This window comes from Castor canadensis, chromosome 12 (assembly GCF_047511655.1).
Source record: "Castor canadensis chromosome 12, mCasCan1.hap1v2, whole genome shotgun sequence".
In the NCBI taxonomy this organism is placed as follows: domain Eukaryota; kingdom Metazoa; phylum Chordata; class Mammalia; order Rodentia; family Castoridae; genus Castor; species Castor canadensis.
The window spans coordinates 59,227,829-59,251,677 of record NC_133397.1 but is presented as its reverse complement, the minus strand read 5'-3'; the positions used below and the strand labels follow the sequence as shown (position 1 = coordinate 59,251,677).

At 35.0% G+C, this 23,849-nt stretch overlaps 1 protein-coding gene across 1 annotated transcript in view; it reads left to right on the top strand.

Moving 5' to 3' along the window:
• Ppp3r1 (protein phosphatase 3 regulatory subunit B, alpha) overlaps window positions 1-23,849 on the top strand; it is a 61,238-nt gene that overhangs the window by 24,743 nt on the left and 12,646 nt on the right. The window contains exon 2 of the mRNA XM_020175181.2: window positions 5,082-5,121. Coding sequence (XP_020030770.1) covers window positions 5,082-5,121 — 40 coding nt within the window. The remainder of the gene's footprint in view (window positions 1-5,081; window positions 5,122-23,849) is intronic.

Here is a 23,849-nt window from a genome sequence, read left to right as displayed (position 1 = left end):
TCAGGTGCCCTACAGATTGGATGATACCACCTACTGCTTTACTTAATTTACCAGTTCAGATGTTAATATCGTCTAGCAGACATACTCTGAATAATCTGGGTATCTTCTGGCCTGGTCAATTTGATCCATAGACCATCAGAACATGCCATTTTATTTTGTCGTATTCTTCCTCTTTAAAAAAATTTGTTTTTGAAAGAAAGTAGCTACTCTGTTTAACATACCATGTTTTATCTTCATGTAAAGATGTAATGATTCTTTTCTGTGTAAGATCAGAATAGTACTCATCCATTCCCCCCCTTCCTTTGTGGTGTTGTCATATATTTTTTTCCCTTTTTTTGAGACTAGTTTTGCTGTGTAGCCCACGTGGACCTCAAACTTTCAATCTTCCTGTCTATATCTCCTGAGTGCTGAAATTACAAGTGTGTACCACCATGGCTGGCTCTGTATATTTATGTCTGTACTTGCATCGTTAAGATTGTTTCATTTATTTTTTGTTTTTTTCTAGTTCTAAGGATCTAAACCAGGGCCTTGTACATGCTAGGCAAGTGCTCTACCACTAAGCTATATCCCCAGCCCATTTTGATTGTTTTAAATAGTATACCTAAGGACATTTAATTATGAGAAAATGTTTTACATTTGTCTATGTATTTACCATCTCTGGTATTCTTCATTTATTGGTCTAGATCTAATTGTCCATCTAGAATCATTTTTCTTTTGTCTGAAAAACTTGACATTTTTTGTAGTGAACATACATTGGACTGTATATTTGGTTATCTGGAAAAAGCATCATACCTCAATATTTGAAAGATATTTTTGCTGGATATAAAATTCTAGTGTGACAAGTTTTCTTTTGGTTCTTCTGATTCTTTAAATAGATTTTACTGTTTTCTGGCCTTTTTGTTTCTGAGAAAAATCTCTTGTAGTAATTTTGTCAGCTGTATGTGATATGTCTTTTTTACATAATTACAATTAGAATTTTGTGTATCACACAGGCCATTAGCAACTTGATTATTACATGTTTTGTTGTGGGTTTTTTCTGTTTGGGGTTCATTAAGCTTTTTGGAATGTAAATTTAAACTTTCCTTCAAATTTGGAAGATTTTTGACCCTTTATTAAACATCATGTATGTGTGTGTATTTAAATTTCTTTATTGAGGTCAAATTTGCATAACAAAATTCACCATTTTAAATGAGCAGTCCAGTATCATTTAGTATACTAATAATATTGCTTAACCACTACCTTATTTTCAGCACTCCAAATACCCACTAAGGGGTTATTCTCCATTTATTCCCCCTCCCTGCAGTGCCTAGCAACCACCAGTCTTCACTCTGTTTTTATGGATTTACTTTAGGATATTTCATATAAGTGAAATGATACAATATGTAGCTTTTTGTGTCTGGCAGATTTTGAGCTTTGTCCAAACTAATATCCTGTTATGCTTTTTTGAAATTTTATTTTATCTTCTTTTTCCTTTGGTGAAACTGGGGTTTTAACTCAGAGCATCACCATACCTTTGGTCCATTTTGCTCTGGTTATTTTGGAGATGGGGTCTCAAATTATTTGCCCAGGCTGGCCTCCACCTGGATCCTCCTGATTTTAGCCTCTCAAGTAGCCAGGATTAGAGGCATGAGCCACTGGCACCCAGTTTATTTTACTTTTTAATTAGCATATATCGTTAGTAGGAGGGGTTTCATTGTAATGATTCTATAGATGCCTGTAGTGTACTTTGACTAAGTTTACCCCCTCTGTTTATGCCTTTTGTTGGTTGTCATACATTGTGAATTTTATGCTATTAAGTTGGATTTTAGTCCTTTAAAGAGTGCTTGTTTTGTCACATACTTAAGTTATTTGAAATTGACTTGGTCTTTTGAGACTTGCTTTTATTTTTTAAAAGTGGGTCTAAGAGCAGCCTTTAATTCATAGCTAATAAAGCCATTCTGAGAACTCTGTCTCAAAGCCCTTTGTGTTTAAAGGTTTCTCCACTCTGGCTTACGGGATCATAAACTATTTCCCGTTTTTGTGTAAGCTCCAAAATTGTTGGGCCTGCTACGAGTTCTTTCCCTGGCTTTTGGAAGCTTCCTTTCAAACGTATGCATGAACTGGAGGGGATTTTTCGACAAACTTCCAAAGATCTCTCTGTACCTCCCTTCGCTAAGATGTTCTCCCTACAAACCTAATCTCCTTGGTCTCTTGACCTTCATGTATTTTTTTCTTTTTTGCAGTACTGAGGATTGAACACAGGGCCTTGCATGTAGTAGCCAAGTACTTCCCCACTTGAGCTGCACTCACAATCCTGTCTCTGACTTCTCAGTTCAGCAACATTGTATGCCTATGTTGCAATTTGGAAACTTCCTTCAGACAATAATCTGGGATAAAACTAGAGTTCACCTCTTGCTTCCTTATACTAGTGGTCACAGATAAAGTCTGAAAATTTATTTTGTGCAGTTTTACTGACTTGCTAGCATTTTATATTGGTCAAGCAGTTCACATAGCATTACTCCTATTGGCAGTACTGAGTTTTTTAATCAGTATAAGGAAAGTCAATGTTAATGTCAAGCAAGTGGAGTTATTTAAGGACTTTTTTATTAAGTAATTTTGCTAATAACTTGGTCATGTGGTACAATATTTCAACTCTGTTGATGTTTTAATTAAATTACTTGTTAAGAATATATTAGCCTTGGATATAATTACATGGTTTTGTTTAGTTGAGATTCTCTTATAGTAAATGCCAAAACCTTACTGGATATGTCTCTTACAGTAGTTATCTCTATTTCAGTATTTCCCAACCTTAGATTGGAGCTATCAGCTAGAAATTTACTGTAGAACTAATTTACCTTCAGAAATGCTGATGTTTTTCTAGTTAAGACTGATAAAATAATTTGTAAAATCATGCTTATTTTTTGTTTAAATGTAATTGTGCTTTAGATTCAGGAATAAGCAAACTATATATCCTACAGGGCAAACCTGAATGAAACACTTGATGATAAATTTCATTGTCCCTGGGAGAAACTCAAGCAACTAGGATGGGGGAAGCTCTAAAACTTACTTTTACTAATGATTAGGCATAATGAAGACCAAATGTGGAGGAAAATTATGTTGCTTTGGGTTTTAATTTTTTTAAGTGAGAGACAAAGTATGAAGACATTCTTTCCATAAAAGGTCATATAGTGTAGACTGTAGAGTGAAAAAAATTGGAGTTTAGAGATGGTTGTTGCTTCTTGGGAGAGTGACTAGAGATAGTTTTCCTGATTAATTGGCTTTACATGGCTTTCTGAAGAATGTTGGTTTTAATCCTGAAGACAGTAGGGAACTATTACATTTTAGCAATAGCTAATGGGATGTAATGGTCAGTGTTGGATAGCTTGAAGTCACAATAACCATTTGGATACATGGATTTGAAGTTTGGGAGAGAGATGAGATAGATAGTCATTGTTGATGGGGAATAGCCTTTAGGAACTCCGGCCTGGCTGGTGCTTGGGTCTTGTAGATGCTGGCCAATGGGAGTAATAGAGATAAATAGAGGAAATGATGGTATGTATCATTTATAAGGAATTGGTAGCACTGTATAGGTCAATGAGCTAGTGAAACAAGGGTCTGATTTCAAAATCCTGCCTGAGACCACAGAATAACTATTTTACCTTTACTTACAAAACAATAAAAGTGCTAACATTTTAAAAAAGTAAATAAAACTCACACTAACAGTTCCAAGTTTAGTAAGTAAAATACCAGTGTATTCTTGAGAACCTTGGAAAAAACATACTTTTTAAAGGCATGGAATGGAAAAGGAATTTTTAAAATTGAGGCATGCAAATGTGAGGTAATAATATAGGTAACAACTGTTTAAGGTTAATTAGGTAACATGAAAATAAACAAATCTATTTCTATTTGCTAATAATGTCAAGCTTTATTGTTGGCTATTTCTTTTGTCCTCACTTTAGTGTATATTTTATATTTAAGGTGACTTAAACCAACCTGGAAAATTGCAATTACTTGCTATAATTTTCAAGGAAATCACTAATTACTGGCAGCATATGAAGAATTGAAGATGCTGTAATTTACTGATAAACATTTCCTAGACTTTAAGTTTACATATGAATAAAGATACTTTTAGGCATTTAAAAGACAACCAGCCATACTAAATTATTTTTTTCAGGTTGTTTTCAGTGACTTATTATAATAATATAGAAGTGTAATCAAATATTCACTGTTAGTCCTATTGTACACTTACTGCTGTTTAATTGTTAGGTAGGGTTAAGATTAGAAAATACCATGTAGAATGCTTGGTACTAAGCTTTATAGACCATTTTAAAGATCTTCATGATTCTACCTCTCTGAGTCTTTTATACTTGGAATTTTCACTCTTTTAGATTTAGAACTACATATGGTTCGACTGCTAAAATGGTGTGATCTTTTACCAGATTTTTGATTTTCCTGGGAAGAGCCCTCAAAAGTTGTTAAATGTAGACATTGGTCCAGATCTGTAGTTTTTCTAGAACTTTTTTTCTTATGCACATTTCACATAGTATCCTAGTATAGAAAACAGCTGAATGGAATTTAGATATGAGATATGACTTCTTATGAAAAAGAAATAAAGTCTTGTATTAGACTCACCTTCCTGTTAATATTCTTGTTTTAGTTACACAGCATATGGAAAAATGTGTTTAAATGCAAGTATAAATGACAACAAGGTTTTTTAAATAGTTCATTTTGCAGTCTCGGGAGAGGGTTTATTCTGAGCTCTTCTTCAAAATGAGTTCACCCAGCAAGGTACATTAGAACATTGGCAGTCTCAGTATGTGAAAATTTGGTATATGTCATGTGTAGGGAATTAAAAATGTTTGAAATAGATTTTAATCAAGTGCTTGTGTAAGTCCTACGTAGCAGAGGACATATCAAGCCAGGTTGGGCCAAAACCTCTTTCTACCATATTGTATAACTTCTTTTCTTACCAATGAAAAAAATGTAATTTATAAGCCTAGACATATTGGCTTATTTATGCTTGTGCTTTGTGGCTTTAAGTATTTAATATTTCGAGGAAATTTGGGCCAATCTTGTAACTAATTGTTTCTTTTTTCCCCCAGGGAAATGAGGCGAGTTATCCTTTGGAAATGTGCTCACACTGTAAGTTGAATATTCTTCTTATCAAGAGTCTCTTTTACCTACAAATCTCTCTCCCTCCTCTTTATCCCCCCTCCATGTTTGTGTATAAGTAATACACCTCTATAATGTATCTTTACTTATCTATCTCGCAAAGTTAGCCCACAGCTATTTAAAGTGGGTAATGAATTTGACATACATTAAGTTACCAGAGTAGGGAAAATTTAATAGACTTTATTATTAATGTTTGCACTATGTTGTAGTTATACATAAATCTCCCAATCTCAGTGGTTTAATTTATGAAAGTTGTTCATGTAACAGTTTCAAAGAAGATAGAGTCTTTTTCTGTTTGGTGATTCAGGTCCAGGCTCCCTTGTTTTGTAATACTAACCACTATACCCGTGATTCCCAAGATCACTGGGGAGAAAGAGAAATGAAAGCACCTGCATACTATTTTTATTGGCTGTGGCCCAGAAGTGACTTATGCTCATATTTTATGGGCCAGAACTAGTCACATAGCCCCACCAAACTGCCACAGGACTAAACATACAGTTTTTCATATATTCAGGAAGGAGAAACAGATAAGTTACACAACATCTGTTAAGTCTGTTTTTTAAAAATTATTTTTTTTTGTGGTACTGGCATTTGAACTCAGGGCTTCACACTTGCTAGGCAGGCACTCTACCACTTGAGCCACTCTACCAGCCCTTTTTGTGTTGGGTATTTCCAAAATAGAGTCTTAAACTGTTTGCCTGGGACTGGCTTCGAGCCTTGATACTCCTGATCTCTGTCTCCTTAGTAGGTAGGATTGCAGGTGTGAGTTCACCAGTGCCTGGCTAAAACATGATTAAATTTTTATGAATGAAATCAATAAGTCTTTAAATCCTGAGGGTAGAGGTAGAGGTGATTCTCCCTTTATCTGAACAGCATATTTCCAGAATATAAAAGTCAGTTGTTTAAACCCTTTTCAAGTATTTAAAAGAATTTCAAATATTTAAAAAAGGTGTTACATTTCCATACATGCATTTAATTGAAGCTTAATATTTGAAAAATTAGATATTTGGAATTAGTTAATTTACATCTATTAATATTGCAGTAAGAGCTAACCAAAATATTTAGATCAGTGGTCTTGGTCACCTACAATATCTGATAGTAACCCATAAATGAGGTGCTTTATCAAAGATATGTTCATTTTGACATCTCATTAAAAAAATGTGGGATTGTACCTCCATAGTTTTCCATTGCAACATATTTTATTTTTATTACTTTAGATTTTGGGGTTAAGAATTAAATCTAAAAACAAAATCACTTTGATATATAGAACAGCATACTTATTCTTCCTTATGGTCTTACTTTATTGATAATCCAGTATTTAGAAATAAGAGATTTAGTAACTTGTAAGATCTCAGTCATACTGTTCTTATACATTATGGTTTTGTACTACTTTCCCATCTGCTTTTCCCTACATCTTCAAATAATAACTTATTTATATCCTCTGAACAACTTCATTCCCTTGGTTACTGTAGTTGCCTTCTATATCCTGCAAATATATGTCTTTTAATGTGAAAACTAGATTTTCATTTTATATTACCAAGGGTGGTCAACATCCATCAGACCCCCTCTGGCATTTGGAAATCTTAAAACTGGCAAGTACATGTCTCATACTCCTTTGCATTCAGAGTTAACGTTACTTTATTTCTGCCTCATATACACTCATGTGAGATTTGGAAGGTAAAAGAGAGTTGGAGTCTGTTCTTTTCCTGTTTTTATTGTTTTTGCTGGTAGGATTCTGGTTGTGATTTGTATTTTTGTGAGTGTGTAATAGTCTGGATAGGCAATATTTTGGATAGACAATATTTCTTTTGATAGCACAACTCTAGTGTGGTTTTGTAATTACGTATTACTAAAAGTTTTAATCAAGAGCCTTTTTTAAAAAAGGTCTTCTAACAGTTTCTAACACTAAAAAGCAATCTAGCTTCAACTAGCTAGAATTTGATTTTGTTGTCTTTAGTAGACCCTGAAGAATACAGTAATTTCAGAAATGGCGTATAGGTTCTATATTGTCAATATAGTGGAAATTTGGGCTGACTGATCTAATTGGATTTGAAAGTAGTGGGGGTCCAGTTAATCATGAAAAAACAAAAGGAATATTGGCAGTCTGTGGCATGCAGTGATAACAGTGAGTTTATCTATCTTGTAGTTGCATAAAGTAAGTGCTTATTGAAGGGAAAACTTCGGTAGACCAAAGAGTCATTGTGAAAGATTTGCTGGAGACAATGAAGAATATTAGGTGTTTGGATCAGCTGATCACTTCTGACTATACTGAAGAATCCAAAGAAAAAAAATGAGGGCTTAGTAATTCTTATTTCACTAATGTGTTATACTCTTTTTGGGGGGTGGGAATCAGATCTCTTTTGCTAAAGAGTGGTAATTGGAAAAGGGAGAGATCCTTAGAATTGGAATGAAGACAAGTGGTATATTAAGTTATCTTGAGGTTCTGGAACTCCATACCATTCTGCTGTTCTCAGCAGAAACACCCCTTTTTAGCCTTTTTGGTGGAGCTAGTCTTGCCTTACTTTTATCTTTGCTTTTTATCTTGCAATGAGGTATTCTTTTCCTTTGGTATTATTGTGACCATTTTTCCCATTGGCTCATTATGTTTCAGCAGACTGACTTCTTTTCCCAAAACTCTTGTCAGTTTTTTTTTATTCCCATCACCAGCTTATGAATTTGGGTGGAATGTTCTGTCAGCTTTTCGCTTAGCTACCCTCTTTTGTCTTCATATCTATATAAGTGATGCTTTGTGTCACTTCCTACTCTCCTTGGGTTCTGTTACACATAGTCCTCCTCTCCTCCCCTCTATTTCCCTCCCCTCCCCTCCACTCACCTCTTCCTTCTCCCCTCTATTCCCTTCCCTCTTCCTCTACTCTGTTCCTGTCTTGTCCTCTTCTCTTTTCCTCCCTCCCTTCCAGTTTATAGTTCCTATAGAATTGGAAGTGTCATTTCAGAATTGTCCTTAGCCAATTACTATTCATTTTGAGCATGTGACATAATTATTCCTGTAGCTGTGGCAAGAAGGAGTTGTAGCTAGCTCTCTGACCATAGTAGAATTGAGTTTGGTTGAATCACTTATCTGATTACAAAGAAAAATACGCTTGGGCGACTTGATGAGTGTTCCTTTCCACACATCCAGGATGACAAAAGCAAGGTTTTTCTTTTTAAAAGGTATGGTGTGGTAAACATTTGTAATAGATTCTATACAGTATTAAAACTGTTCCTTTCAATTTTTTCCTCAGAACTTAAAAATTCTTACTACTTTAACCTGCTTTGATTAAGCATTTAAACCTTATCACTAAAGAGCTACACTTGTCAGTGATTGTTCTCTCAGCTATTAATCTCAGTTCTTATGCTGTCTGTTACATAATTTCCCCCCACTGTTCCTTAGGTTCAGTTGAATATAATGTATTTTTGTCATATTTTACACAGAATTTGGATGAATTTCTCCAAAATGAACTTGTCCACATTAAAATGTCACTTTTCTTGCACACCCACACATTGTGGGTAAATTTTGTTTTGTCTTTTACAAAACTTCTTTATTATTGGAAGAGCTTAGTATTACCTGTAAACAGCTACTATCATTTATAAGATTATTAAAACCAGTTTTTGAGGCACTTCACTATATATACTTCCCTCATCATGCTTGCTTATCCATTGGAGCCCAGCTCAACTGGGTGTTCTCTGTGAGACCTTCTGTAATTGTCCCAGCCTTCAGTGTTCTCTCAGCATTTTAAATAGTTTCTATTTTCTTCTTTCCATATATAAATTGTTACTTTTTAAAAAGGACTTAAGACTAAATGATAGGCTGTAGGAATCTGACTTCAGTCCTGTGACACTCAGATAAGTAATGACCCACAAAATGCTTATAGTCTAGCTACTGGGAAAAGAGAAATGCGTAAATTATTGCAGTATTAAGTAAACTATTATGAGAAATAAAAAAAATGAAGGTTAAGGGAGAGAAAATCACCTTTGGTTAAGGAAATTAAGAGATGTTTCATGGAGGAAGTGATGTTGAAATTGGTTTGAAAGCTACATAGGATTTGAATGTTGCTTAATTCTTTGACTTGCATGGTTATTTCTCCAATTCAGTATCCTCAAATTCTGTCCATATCAACATTCCATCCAAACATCCTATATAATCCTTTGGAATTCCCTACCTTTAATAAATTATTTGTGTTCTAGCACTTGATAAAACTTAGAATGTTTTAAGGGTTCTCTTTTCACCCCCATCTGAGCTTACTTTTAACCTTGTCTTCAATCTCAGTGTTTGAGATGATCTTGGAACTCCTGGGCTTAAGAAGTCTTCCTACCTCAGTAGTAGAGTAGTAGTAGTCCCAAGTAGCTGGGACTCTAGCTATCACATAGTAAATCTTAGGGACTAATGTTATTCTTGTCAGTATGAATGATTTTAGGCAAAATTAGATTGGACTAAGACATAAATATTCTCTGTTTTTTTCCTGGTCACTCAAGTCAGTGGGTTGTTTTTGTGTGAGTGTGGTTTTTGGTTTTGTTTTGTTTTTCTTTTTGTTGCTCAGAACTGAACTGAGAGCAGTATTGGATTATTGGGGTAAGTTATTCTAGGTCATTGTAACTTTCTTTGTTTCTGTTTGTTGGCTAACCAGTCTGAACTAGGAAATGTATACCCTGTTGGGGTGATTTGCTCAAAGTTGAGACTATAGTTTTAACTTGGCATGATAACCTGGAAAAGTGACTGAGTGCAAGATAGTACTTTAGATAGTTTAAGCAGAGGACTAGATTTGGGGCCAAATGAAAGCAAGAGTGGAAAATCAGATTACTAGTTTTAACTGGTGATAAAACTAGCATAAAAGTGAATAGTTTTGATGAAATTAGTATATACAGGGCTGTCTTAATAGCCTGAATGTAGATGAAAAATTTTTTTATCTAAAAAGATTTCTCAGCTTCTGCTAGAAGTTGACCCAAGAAGAGATTGACAGATACTAAATGAATGTTTCTCTTTGTATAGTGAACTTATCTGTAGATACTTTGAAGACTTTCTAGCCATTAAAACACTGCTGTAACTTTGAGTAATTTGAGTAATTTCACATTCAAGCAGTTTTGCTTTTGTTTGACTATTTACAACTTGAAAGTTTAAAACATTATGACCTTGCACTGTAAATTTCTGAACTTAATCACATTGTCTCCCTCACCTTTTATCTAGACTGAGTTTATCTTTGTTTTGATTGGGTGTGGTGTGTGTATGTAGTGCTGGAGGTTGAACTTGGAGTCTGACTCATGCTAAAGCTGAGCTATATCTCTAACACCTTTTCTTCATTTTGAAAACAGAACTTTTTCAGAGAAAAAACAGTCTGAAGTTTATTTGATTTCTTTCTTCATTTCAGTATTTCCTTGTTTTTATTCTTCTATGGACTGGCTTAACTCACTTAAATTTTTAATAATGTGTGTTTGTGGGCTAGGCATAAGTGGCATACATCTGTAATCCCAGAACTTTGGAGGTGAGATAGGAGGTTGCTTGGCTACACAGTGAGACATCCAACCCCCATTCCCCCAAAATTTTAATTTTCTGGTTCATTCCCAATCCTTCAATCATCATCTTAGACGTTTTTGGAAGAAGCCTTGTAAACATTAATAAAAATCCAGTTTGAAACATGAACAGGACATAGTGACTTTGAAACATTTTATTTTTGTGATACCTTGTATTTCACCATTTATTTCTATGCTGCCTATTTTCAGTAAAGCATTAGAGTTAAGTACTATAGAGAGGGATGAAAAGCCTGGACTTACAAATATTTTGGTTGGCTAACCTTGTTTTGCTCTTATACCTTTTTTTTGTTGTTGTTTAACAAAATCCTTGGATTTTCTATTATATTCTTAAGTATTTCGAGTTTTTAAACAAGTCTTAAGAAACGTGAAGGGCCAGCTCTATTTTCATCACACACACTGTCAAGTTTTGTATCAAAGCAGCACCAACAGATTTATGAAGCCCATGCCAGCTAGTAATTAGGTTATCTGCCATGAATTTGAATAACTTTGTAGCTAGAACGTAGAAGAAGTCACTTATTTTAGATGGTTAAGAAGGCCTACCTTTCTAACAAAACCATCAATTCTGGGTCTTTCTCACAATTTTAGAGCAACGATTAAAAATAAGGAAAACTGTGTAAGAAAAGAATGACTTGGGGAACGAATACAGAAAGCAATAGCATCTGACTGAAAAAAATTCCATAAGATGTATTAGATAAAATAGAAAGGGAAATAAATTAAACAGTAGGGAGAAAGTTTCCGTGACCTAAAAAATCAAATCTTCTCATTACCAGAGCATTCTGATCCCTGAGAAGGTTAGAGGAAAAAGGTCTACATTTAGGCCTTAACTTTCACTGTAATATTAAAATTTCAAGAGTAAAAAGAAACTCCTAGCCAGTGGCTCATGCTGTAATCCTAGCTACTCAGAAGGCAGAGATCAGGAGGATCCATGTTCGAAGCCAGCTCTGGCAGAGACCCTATCTCAAAAAAAAATGCTTCAAAAAAAGGGCCTGTGGAGTGGTTCAACATATAGGTCCTGAGTTCAAACCCCAGTACTGCAAAAAGAAAAAAAAGGAAAAAGAAAACCCTGAAAGCTTCAAGACATAGAAAAGTTTACCTAAAAAGAACAGGAACCTATGGGCAGTGAACTTCTTAGCAATAGCAGTAGATGATAAAAAGCAGTGGAGTATTTCAAAGTTCTGAGTTCCTAAGTCCAGAATTAGATACAGCCAAATAATCACTCAAGTGTGAGAGCAAATTAAAGACATTTTCAGAAAGTAAAAGTTCAACAGAAAAATGAAATGAGATTTAAAAACAAAACAAACAAACAAAAAACCCACCAAACCTATAAATCCCTAAAGCACCAATGAAATCCTTAGGATAACAATTGCTATGTCATGGACCTAGAAAGTGGTTAGTTCAAATTAGACCAAGAAGCCAAAGTTGTCTGTGAAGAATGTCTCTAAGAAGAAAGTAAAACCGATTGTATAAATTGTGCACTGTAATGTCTACCTCTCCCCTCCTCTCTCCTCCTCTCCTCACAGGCCCTCCTCTCCCCTCCCGTTCAACCGCTTGAGCCATAGGCCCCTGGAATTTCTTAATGTTGAGATAAAGACAAAGGCTATATATGACAGACCTGTAGCCAACATCATACTTAATGGAGAAAATCTGAAACCATTTCCCCTAAAATCAGGAATGAGACAAGGGTGCCCACTATCCCCACTCCTTTTCAACATAGTCCTAGAATTCCTAACCAGAGCAATTAGGCAAGAAGAAGGAATAAAAGGAATACAAAAAGGTAAAGAAACTGTCAAAATGTCCCTATTTGCAGATGACATAATCCTATATCTTAAAGACCCAAAAAACACTACCCAGAACCTTCTAGACACCATAAACAATTATAGTAAGGTGGCAGGATACAAAAATCAACTTACAAAAATCATTAGCTTTTCCATACACCAGCAATGAACAAATTGAGAAAGAATATATGGAAACAATTCCATTTGCAATAGCCTCAAAAAAATCAAATACCTAGGAGTAAACTTAACAAAGGACTGCAAATGACTTCTACAGGGAGAACTACAAACCCCTGAAGAAAGAGATCGAGGAAGACTACAGAAGATGGAAAGATCTCCCATGCTCATGGATTAGAAGAATCAACATAGTAAAAATGGCTATACTACCAAAAGCAATGTACATGTTCAATGCAATTCCCATCAAAATCCCAATGACATTAATCACAGAGATTGAAAAATCTACCTTAAAGTTCATTTGGAAACACAAGAGACTGAATAGCCACGGCAATACTCACCAAAAAGAGCAATGCTGGAGGTATCACAGTATCCGACTTCAAACTATATTACAAAGTAATAGCAATAAAAACAGCATGGTACTGGCATAAAAACAGATATGAAGACCAATGGAACAGAACTGAGGACCCGAATATGAATCCACTCAGCTATGCCCACCTTATTTTTGACAAAGGCACCAAAGACATACAATGGAGAAAAGACAGCCTCTTGAGCAAATGTTGGTGGTAAAAGTGGTTATCTGCCTGCAAAAAACTGAAACTAGATTCATGCCTATCACCCTGTACTAGTATCAACTCTAAATGGATTAAGGACTTTAATATCAGATCTGAGACTCTGAAGTTAGTACAGGAAAGAGCAGAGAATACTCTGGAAGCAATAGGTATAGGCAAGGACTTCCTCAGTAGAACCCCAGCAGCTCAGCAACTTAAGAGAAAGAATGGACAAATGGGACTACATGAAATTAAAAAGCTTCTGCTCTAAACTGAAGAGACCACTCGCAGAGGGGGAAAAAACATTTGCCAGCTATACATCAAAGGACTGATAACCAGAATATACAGGGAGCTCAAAAAACTAAACTCTCCCAAAATCAATGAACCAATAAAAAAATGGACAACTGAACTAAACAGAACTTTCTCAAAAGAAGAAATTCACATGGCCAAAAAACACATGAAAAAATGCTCACTATCTCTGGCCATAAAGGAAATGCAAATCAAAACCACACTAAGATTCCATCTCACCCCTGTGAGAATAGTTATCATCAAAAACAACACCAACAATAGGGTGTTACAAGGATGCTGGGGAAAAGGAGCCCTTGTACACTGCTGGTGGGAATGCAAGCTAGTTCAACCACTCTGGAAAACAATATGGAGGCTTCTTAAAAAACTAAACATAGATCTGCTGTATGATCCAGCAATCGCACTTCTAGCGATATACCCAAAGGAATGTGACTCAGGTTACTCCAGAGGCACCTGCACACCCATGTTTATTGCAGTGCTATTCACAATAGCCAAGTTATGGAAACAGCCAAGATGCCCCATTACCGATGAATGGATTAGAAAATGTGGTATTTATACACAATGGAATTTTACTCAGCCATGAAGAAGAATGAAATCTTATCATTTGCAAGTAAATGGATGGAACTGGAGAACATCATCCTGAGTGAGGTTAGCCAGGCTCAGAAGACTAAAAATCATATGTTGTCCCTCATATGTGGACTTTAGATGTAGGGCAAAGGCAGTAATGTTGTTGGACTTGGGTCACACGCTAAGGGGAGAACACATAAGGGAGGAATGAGGATAGGTAGGAAACCCAGAACTTGAAAGTGTTTGATGTCCCCACTGCAGAGGAGCAAATACAGTAACCTTAAAGCAACAGAGGTCAGTATGGGAAGGTGAGTGGGAAGTAGTGAAGAGGTCATGTAGAGATGAATCAATTCAGGTTGTAATACACTTGTGCATGGAAGCAATGCTAGGAGTCTCTCTCTATAGCTATCCTTATCTCAACTAGCAAGAATGCTTTGTCTTTCTTATTATTGCTTTTGTCTTCTCTTCAACAAAATTGGAGAAAAAGGCAGAACAACTTCTGCCTGGAAGCGAAGGGGGTGGGGGAGGGAAAAGGGGGTGGGCAACACGGTGGGGAGAAATGACCCAAACAATTTATGTACATAAGAATATATGAATGAAGAGGAAAAAAAAGATAAAGACAAGCCAACAAAGTGGTGGGGGGGAGAAGCGGAGCAGAGCAGAAACTGGGTGATGCAGTATGACATTCTTGGTGCTGAACCAAAATGAGCCCTGGAGGAGACATGCCTAAGTCTTCCGTAATTGGTGATGAAAGTAGAAGAGAGTTCTTAAATATGCATTCTTTTTTTTTTTTCCAGGCGATTAGAGCGGAGAGTAGTACAAAGCTAGCATTCAGATAGCATGACATAGATAAGAGAAAACGTGGAGACTGAGATATAATGGAATGGGGTTAGATTTTGATTTATGAAACAAATTCTTTGAAATCTTTTCAAATAAGATATTGAACTAAGCAGTACACATTTTGGTTTTAACAAAGTGAAGAGTTTAAGTGTAATTATTAATAAGAGAAAACTTAAAGATGTATTATTATGATCTTATAAATCATACATTATTTTCATTAACTTATTGTCTGTTTTGATTTGAACCACACTGTAGATAAACCAGAAGGATAAAAACAATGTAAACCTTCCACAGGAAAACCAATAATATACAAACCAGGAGACAGGTTAGAAGATCATGCTAGAAATGTGTGGTCTGATTTTTATCTAGAGTGGGAAAATTTGTGTTCTCTTTTCTCTGCATTTAGCCCCCAATGAGGATTAGGGAAATACCATTAATGCATAGTAACTCCAGCCAAGTGCTGCTCTAGATTCTTCAGATGGAACTAACAAAAGAAATCATACCAGAAAGTATTTCAAGTGTTCCTAGTCACCCAGCTTTGCCAGCAAGTGTTGATGATTTGACTTACCTATCCCCTGTTTCTGTTTCTGTTTCTGTTTCTGTTTCTTCATCTTGAGTTTTTCATGTCCAAGGTTTCTTCCAATCCATAGGACTTTTCTATGAGCCCATTTTTCTTTCTGTGAAGCTTGTTGAACTCTGAAAACAATTCTAACTATATATTTTTAGGATTATTGTAAGTGCTTAACTTATCTTTGAACAGCATTCATTTGACTGAATTAGTTCTTTTGCAATGGGTCATTTTTGTAGGACGAAGTAAGTGATACATGGTACTTAAATTTTAAGGAGCATTCTAGAAGAAGTGAGCACACATAGTATTTTCAGCTATTAAAGGTAGTTCTCCCAAAGGTAGCCTTCCAAAATATTCTTAAATACCCAGTAATAAAAGAACTGAAATTCTTACAGGTATTAAAAGGATAACTGAGAATGTTTTGAGTAATTTTATACCAGTAAGTTCTATACCTTAGACAAAATGAACAAATTCCTTCAAAAAGAAATTAATGAAAGTGGACACAAGAGGAATTAGAAAATCTTAATAGCTGCATATCTGTTAATGAGATTGAATTCCTATTTCAGAATACTTACAATGGAAACTCCAGAGCCAAATGACCTTAATAGTAAATTCTATCAAGCATTTAATGAAAATTTCAGAAAAATAGAAGCTAACATTACCTGAATAGTAATACCAAAGACATTTAAAGAAAATCAGTGTAGAATATAGACCAATATTCTCCATGAACATATGTGCAAAAATCCTTAAATATTTGCAAGTGAAGCCCAGCAATTTGTAAAAAGGATAATACAACATGACCAAAGGGTTTATAAACAGGAATAAAATGATTTTAACATTCAAAAGTCAGTGTAATTTCACCATATTGAGGAATAAAAGAGGAATAAATGACCTTTTCAATAAGGACAGTAAATATTTGTTTGACGGTTTGATACCTATTCATAATAATTATTCTCGGGAACGTTTTCGACCTGATAGTTGGCACCTGTAAAAAACCTATAGCTGACATTCTTTATGGGGAAAGACTGAGTGGTTTACACCTATAGTTGGGGAAAAAGCAAGTTTCTTCATTATGCTCACTTCCAGACAACTTTTATTAGAAGCCTTAGTCACTACATTAAATCAAGGAAAAAAAGAAAAGTTTTGTAGAGGAAGAAGTAAAACTAACCAGGTGCCTGTGGTTTACACCTATAATCCTAGCTACTCAGGAGGAAGAGATCTGGAGGATCTTGGTTTGAAGCCAGCCTGGGCAAATAGTTCATGAGAGCCTATCTTGAAAAAAACCATCATATAAAAAGGCTGGAGGAGTGGCTCAAGGTGTAGGCCTTGAGTTCAAGCCCCAGTACTGCAAAAAACAAAAAAAGTAAAATTGTCTTTATTCTCAGATGACAGTTTTATACACACACCAAATCCTGAAGTTATCAGACCGTGACTTCCTTAAAATTGTACAATATGAGGACAATATGTAAAAACCAGTAGAATTTCCATATATATCAAAATATAATTGAGAAATTAGGGTTGGTGGAATTGCTCAAGTGGTAGAATATCTGCCTAGTAAGCATGAGGCCCTGAGTTCAAACTCCAGTACCACCAAAAAAAGGAAATTAAATTGATGAACTATTATTAATAATAGAATAAAAAGAAAATACTCAGGTATAAATTTAACCAAATACTTTGAAATCGGTACACTGAATACTGAGAAATTTAAAAAGACCTGAATAAGTACAGAGATGCCACATTTGATATTAACATCAATTGTTCTTGTGTTGATCTGTAGTTTCAAGATGATCCCAATCAAATTCTCAGCAAAATTTAAAAAAAATATATGAAACTGGTAATTCAGAATGGACATGCAGAGATTGAGAGAATCAGAATTTTGAAAAAGAAAACTAAAAGGACAGTGTTCCCTAATGTAAAGATTTATAGATTTATCATTGAATATAACACTGTGTTACTGGCGTAAGATAGATAAATCACTGAAATAGAGAGGGGCCAGTTGTGTCTGTTGTATATGTGTTTTCTGGGGGGAGGGGGGTTATACTGGGTTTTGAACTTGGGGCCTCGTTCATGCTAGGTAGGCACTCTGCCACCTGAGCCACACCTTCAGCCTTTTTTGCTTTGATTATTTTTCAGATAGGGTCCTGTGTTTTTTGTCTGGGCTGCCCTGGGCCACAATCCACCTACTTAAACCTTCCACATAGCTGGAATTGCAGGCATGTACTACACATCCAGCTTTTTGTTGAGGTGTGGTCTTACTAACTATTTGCCCAGGCTAGCCTTCTACCTAGATCCTCCTTATCTCTGCCTCCCAAGTAACTGGAAAATGACACATACAACATTGTAAGGGGAACCTTTTGAACAAGCTAACTATGTTTTTATATGGAATAAATTTTTTCTCTTGCTGCTACTTATACTAAAAATTTACATGGATCATAGATTTAAACATAAAAGCTAAAACCATGAAATTTCTAGAAGGAAGCATAGGAGAAAATCTTCATGACCAGTGATGGGCAAAAAATTTTAGTACACAAAACATGAATCATGAAGAGATACATTTGGATTTCATCAGAATGAAAGCTTTTGCTTTTTAAAAGACACGAAAAGGCAACTTTCAAACTGAGAGAAAATATTTGAAAAATCTCTACTTAACAAAGGACTTATGCCAGTATGTAGAGAGCCTCACTAATTAATTAATTTATTTTATTTTTACGGTGCTGGGGATCCAACCCAGTGCCTCAAGCATACTAATCAAATTGCTCTACCATTGATCTACATCCCTAGCCCCTCAATTTTTTAATATAATCCAATTTTTATTAAAAGCCACAAAATATTTGAACAGTCACTTTGCAAAGATATATGAAAAGTCTGACAATAGCACATGCCTGCAAGGATGTATTCTCCTACGTTGCTAATGGGAGTGTCAGATGGTGCAAAACTTTGGAAATCTGACAGTTTCTGACAGTTATACATGCTTGCCCCATGACCTAGCAATACCAGGAAACATTATTTACAAAGACTTATTAATCTTTAAAATAGCTTAAGTAGCTCAAACTGGAAGCAGTAGGAGTGTCTAGTAACAGGTAGATGCTTAAATAACGTGGGTTATTTCCATATACTGGCCTATAATAGCCTGTATTAAACAAGAACACACTATTGATAAGAACGACATGATTTAACATTGAAAATTCTATGAGTAAATGTAGACAGACACAGAATACCTACTACAGGATCCCATTTATATGAAATTCTAGACAGAATTTAGTTATAGAAAGCAGGACCAAGGTTCCCTGGGTTTGTTGAGAAGAGGGTGATCACAAAGAGATCCAAGGGAACATTTTGGTGAGATGGGAAAGTTCTTTTATCATGAATATTAGCAAAACATCCATGTATACATTTGTCAGAACTTACAGAACTATATATTTCATAATTCATTTTTTGTGGCTTCATTTTTTTAGCATTATGATTGCTTTGTTATTTTTTGTGATATAGGATCTCATTGTGTAGTTCAGGCTGACCTTGAATTCACAACCCTCATACTTCTGTTTCCAAGTGCTGGGATTACAGGCATGCATTACCATAATTCTTTTTTTTTGTGGAGCTACTTGGCCCTTCATATTTGACTGTTGCTTAATAATTTTTTAAAGTATGTAAGATTATAATCTAAAAGCACATGTTAACTCTCTTTTGCTCTTTTTTTTTTTTTTTTTTGGTGGTACTGGGGATCGAACCCAGGGCCGGCCTTGTGCATGCTAAGCTACATCCCCAGCATACATTAACTTTTACAACCTACATAACTTTATAAAATCTTAGACATTTTAAGTGGATGTCATGTTTTTAAAATTTTTAATTTAACTTTTTTATTAATACTGTTGTACTGGGGATACATCGTGAAATTTACCAAAGCTCTTATAGTATATCATAGCTGAATTCACCCCCTCCGTCAGTCTCCTTTATTCTCCCATCCCCCATTCCTGGAATAGTTTCAACAGGTCTCATTTTTCCATTTTCATACATGAGTACATAATATTTCCATCATATTCACACTCCTACACCCTTTCCTTTATTTTATGGTATTTTTCATGTCTAACAAAAGATATGGCAGAAAAGTAAGTGCCCATATTTATTTTATAATACACTGTTTTAAGTCTTTTATAATATTGGTAGTGTACTTTCTTTGCTTTGTTCATTTGGCAATCAAACTCTTCTGTGTATAATATAAATATTAACACTGCTGGTCTATAAACAAGATTCTTATAAAATTTGAGAGTTTTGGGGGAACTACTTATAAAGGATATATTTATGGTGCCCCCTGGTGGTTTTTATTTCTCATTTTGGTAATGTGGAAATACAGCTATTACCTTTGTTAGGTGAATTATACAAAAAACTTTAAAACTTTTACATTAATATTTTTGTTGAAAAGCTTCTTGATGACTTTTGTTGATAATACAGTACATTGTTTTTCTTGTGGTCCTTATAAGAGTTATTCAATATGTATTTCCCTATAGGTAATTTTGCCCTATCTAATGTCTCTTTTCAAAATACTTCTAACATATTCTGAGATCCCTTATTGGAGTAATATTTCCTAATAGTTCTTATTCAGTAGTATAGTTCTAAATTTCTTGTCAGATAAAAGAGATTGGGAATATCTTTTTAGAAATGTTAGGTATAGTCATAACGAGCTTGGAACATTTGAAGGAAGTGCTTTTAAAAAAAGGGGTGGGGTTGCTGAAAGCCCACACTAGAGCCAGTCTGAAGTAGGATCTGAGAACCAAACCTGGAACAGTTTGAAAAACAAAATAAATAGTGATAGTATTGGAATTTAATCCATAGAATAAAAAAATTAGATACCTGTGCTGGTGTAAATAATTAAAGAAATAAATGGAGAAGAGACTGGCTTTGTTTTTGTTTATTTTTTTACAGAGGCACTCCAGTTAATGCAGAAGGAAACAGGGAAAAAGTAAATGATTCTTAGGCAAATTCCACTGAAGTAAATGTTGGAGACAAGACTCACCAACATTGAAAAATTAGGTCAGAGTTTGAGGAAAAATAGAATATTTGCCATGTCACAGTCTTCTTCCCCTCTTCAGGATATTTTTTAACTGCAGAAGGAAAGATAGTAGATTCATAGTGTAGAAGTGTGGCAGATACCACCTTAATTAATTATCAAAGTAAGCACAACTAGTAATAAAATATGATGTCATGTACCCCTCTGTATACTATGCTGAGGACACATCATTTCTGTGCTGTTCTTACCCAAAATATGCAAATTCATTCTAACCATGAAAAAAATATCATCAACCTTAAGCTGAGAATATTTTACAAAATGCTAGATGAGAAGTTTCAAGGTTGTAAAAGATAGGGAGAGAATTTAGAGCTGTCCTAAACTGGAAGAGACTCAGGGGAAATTATGAAAGTGTTACAAAAATAAGGGTTCTCAAATGCTTCTTGACCAACATAACCTAAGGTTGACATACAGAATTGAAGACAATTACCAGAGTCAATAAGTTAACATTGGTAACATAATATTAAGCTATATGTATTTAGTGGATAAAACTGGTGAAATTTGAAAATTGTTCTCTTTTCTAGAATTCTGTCCATGATCCCACCTTGAATTTAGTTATTTCTTTCAAGGTGTGCTTTATTTTGTCTTGCTTTATCTCACCTAAAAAAGCTTTGATTTCTTCAAGTTGTTTTTACTCTTCAGTGGTTGAGTGGCATCTTGGAGTATGTATTAGTAGCAATACTTAAAAGCCAGAGACTAAAGTCTCTTCTCTACTGTATTAGAAAATTTAATTTCTTCTCCTTTCTTTTGTTTCCTTTCCTTTCTTTGAATTGGAGTTTGAATTCCAGGCCTCATTCTTGCTAGACAGGTGCTCTATCACTTGAGTTGCTTCACTAGACCTCTTTTTTTTTTTTTCTCTGATTGAGAGAAATACATAAATATTATAAAGGGAAATCATTTATTCTTCTATCTGAAGGACAGATGAATATATAAGCTACTATCTTTATTGGTATTATATTGCCTTAGTATTAATATGTGCACTTAAAAATGCTGTAATTTACCATAGCTTACATAAGTTCTCTAAAAGCAAATTCTTACTCATTTTCTTAAAATTAATAGGGTTCTTGATTCTTGAGATCATTTGTTAAAACGAGTTACCATTTAAATTTCACATTTATTCCTGAAAATACTCAGTGCATTGATCTAGATAAGGTTTCAACAATTTAATTTCATGTTTTTTGGGTAAACAATTTTCTGATTATTAAGAACTGTGATATTTTATAAACTCAAGCTAAAAGATCTTAAGATTTTACTGTCTTGCTTTTTAATTTATTTATTTAGCCTAATATAATTGAAATTTAGTATGTTAGCATTTTCAGCTTTGAGAAAAGGTAGTTCTCCCAAGGGTATCCTTCCAAAAAGTGGAAAAATAACGTGTTTCAACTTGGCAAGATGTGAAAAAGAGTATCTCTGAGTCACAGAGTGAGTCAGAAGGTTGAGGTTTATTTTCCATGTCCATGTCTTTAAGGGAGTAGTAGGGTCTTAAGCAGTAGAAAAAAAAATTTTGAAAATTGGTGCCAAAAGGTGGAATTCATTCTTCAATATTTTACTGGTGCCAAGTACAAATCTTGTGTGAATACACTGAAAACATACTAACAAGATTAGTTTGAGCTGTTTTAGAGATGTCTAATTTGTAGAAGGTTGCTAAGTGCTGATATTTCATAAATTGGAATCCTATTTCATACTTTTTTATCCTGTAAACATCTACTCATTGCTGTCAAGTGGAAGTGTTTGAATACTGCTTCTCTGGTGACACTTGTGACCAAATAAGTCACTTTGTTCAGTGCCAAAGAGAACCATTTTTATTATTTGTTTTTGAAAGTTAATGTTCTTAGATGTTGGCTTTAAAAAATATTCATGGCTTTACTTTACAGGCTAGACAGTTTTAAATACTCCAGATATTTAGCTATGAATTCCTTTAGTTGCTCTGCTAGCCACAACTAGATGGTAAGTAGGAAGTATTCAGTGTGTGTCTTACTCATCATTGTAATCCTAGCTGGAAGGAAGGAAGGGAGGGAGAGGAGGTGGAGGAGGAAATAAATGCCACTGCCTTCTTCACATTTTACTGACTTAAAGAAGTTCCAGGTGAGTTTTATTGAAATGGTGGAGAATGGAAAGATTAGATAGAGCTCCTTTCCTCCAAGTCATATTAAAAGGAGGCGGGGGACTTTTCTTTTTTTTTTTGGAGAGGCAGAGTCTTGTTATGGAGCCCAAGCTGACCAACTCCCAATTCAGCTTCCTTGATGCTGGGATCACAGATTTGTGCACTGTGCCCAGCTTAAGGAGCTATTTAAGAAGTCATTTGTTGTTAAACGTGGTCACTGGTAGTGTGCTTTGTCTTTGAGGAAAGATTTATCTGCTCATACAAATAAGTATCAACTGCTTTATATTTTGTAAGATATTTTAAGGATTTTTAAATGTTACTATAAGGGCTAGAAAGTGAACTAAACACGCACACAGTAATGAGATACACAGTAACACCCTCCTTTCTTTAATCAGAGGAAAGTTGTTAAAAGTCTCATAAATAGAACATTCAGGTAAAGACCTTCCAGCAGAGGGTTTACAAGGGAATGGAAGTGTAAAATTTATATTGAAGCAGAATTGTACCAATATCAGTACAGCAAAGGAAAAGGAAGTATAGGAAGAAGAAAGATGGAAATTTAAATTGAGGCTAAATGTTGTCAAGCGCTTTAGGCTTTTTCTCCGGTTTATTATTAGAAAGTTAGGAGAAAATTTTTAACACCAGAGCTAGCAATTTGATTGAATTTGTTTTTTAAAAAGATTAATATTGCCGGGGACTGGTGGCTCACACCTGTAATCCTAGCCACTCAGGAGGCAGAGATTAGGAGGATCGTGGTTCAAAGCCAGCACAGTCAAATAGTTCTACGAGACCCTATCTTGAAAACGCCCATCACAAAAAGGAAAAAGTGCTGCTGAAGTGGCTCAAGATGTAGGCCCTGAGTTCAAGCCCCAGTACCACAAAAAAAAAAAAAAATTAATGTTGGCAGTGTAAAAAGAAAGATGGCTTGAACCAAATGTACTTATTTGATGATTTATGGTTCTTTTTATATTCTCCCCACCCCCACAAGAAAAGGGCTGTGTGTATGTGGCTGTGCTTGTGCACACAGAGAATTTGGACCTGGAGCTTTGCACATGCTAAGAATTTGCTCTACCACTTCTAAAATTCTCAGCGAGTGAGGGAGAGAGTATGTGAGTATGCGTGGGGGTGGAGGGGGAGAATACTAGGATGTATCCAAAATTCAAGACTGGACTGCTAGCTTCCTGATTATTGGGGTTTGAATACTGTTTCTCTGGTGACAGTTGTGACCAAG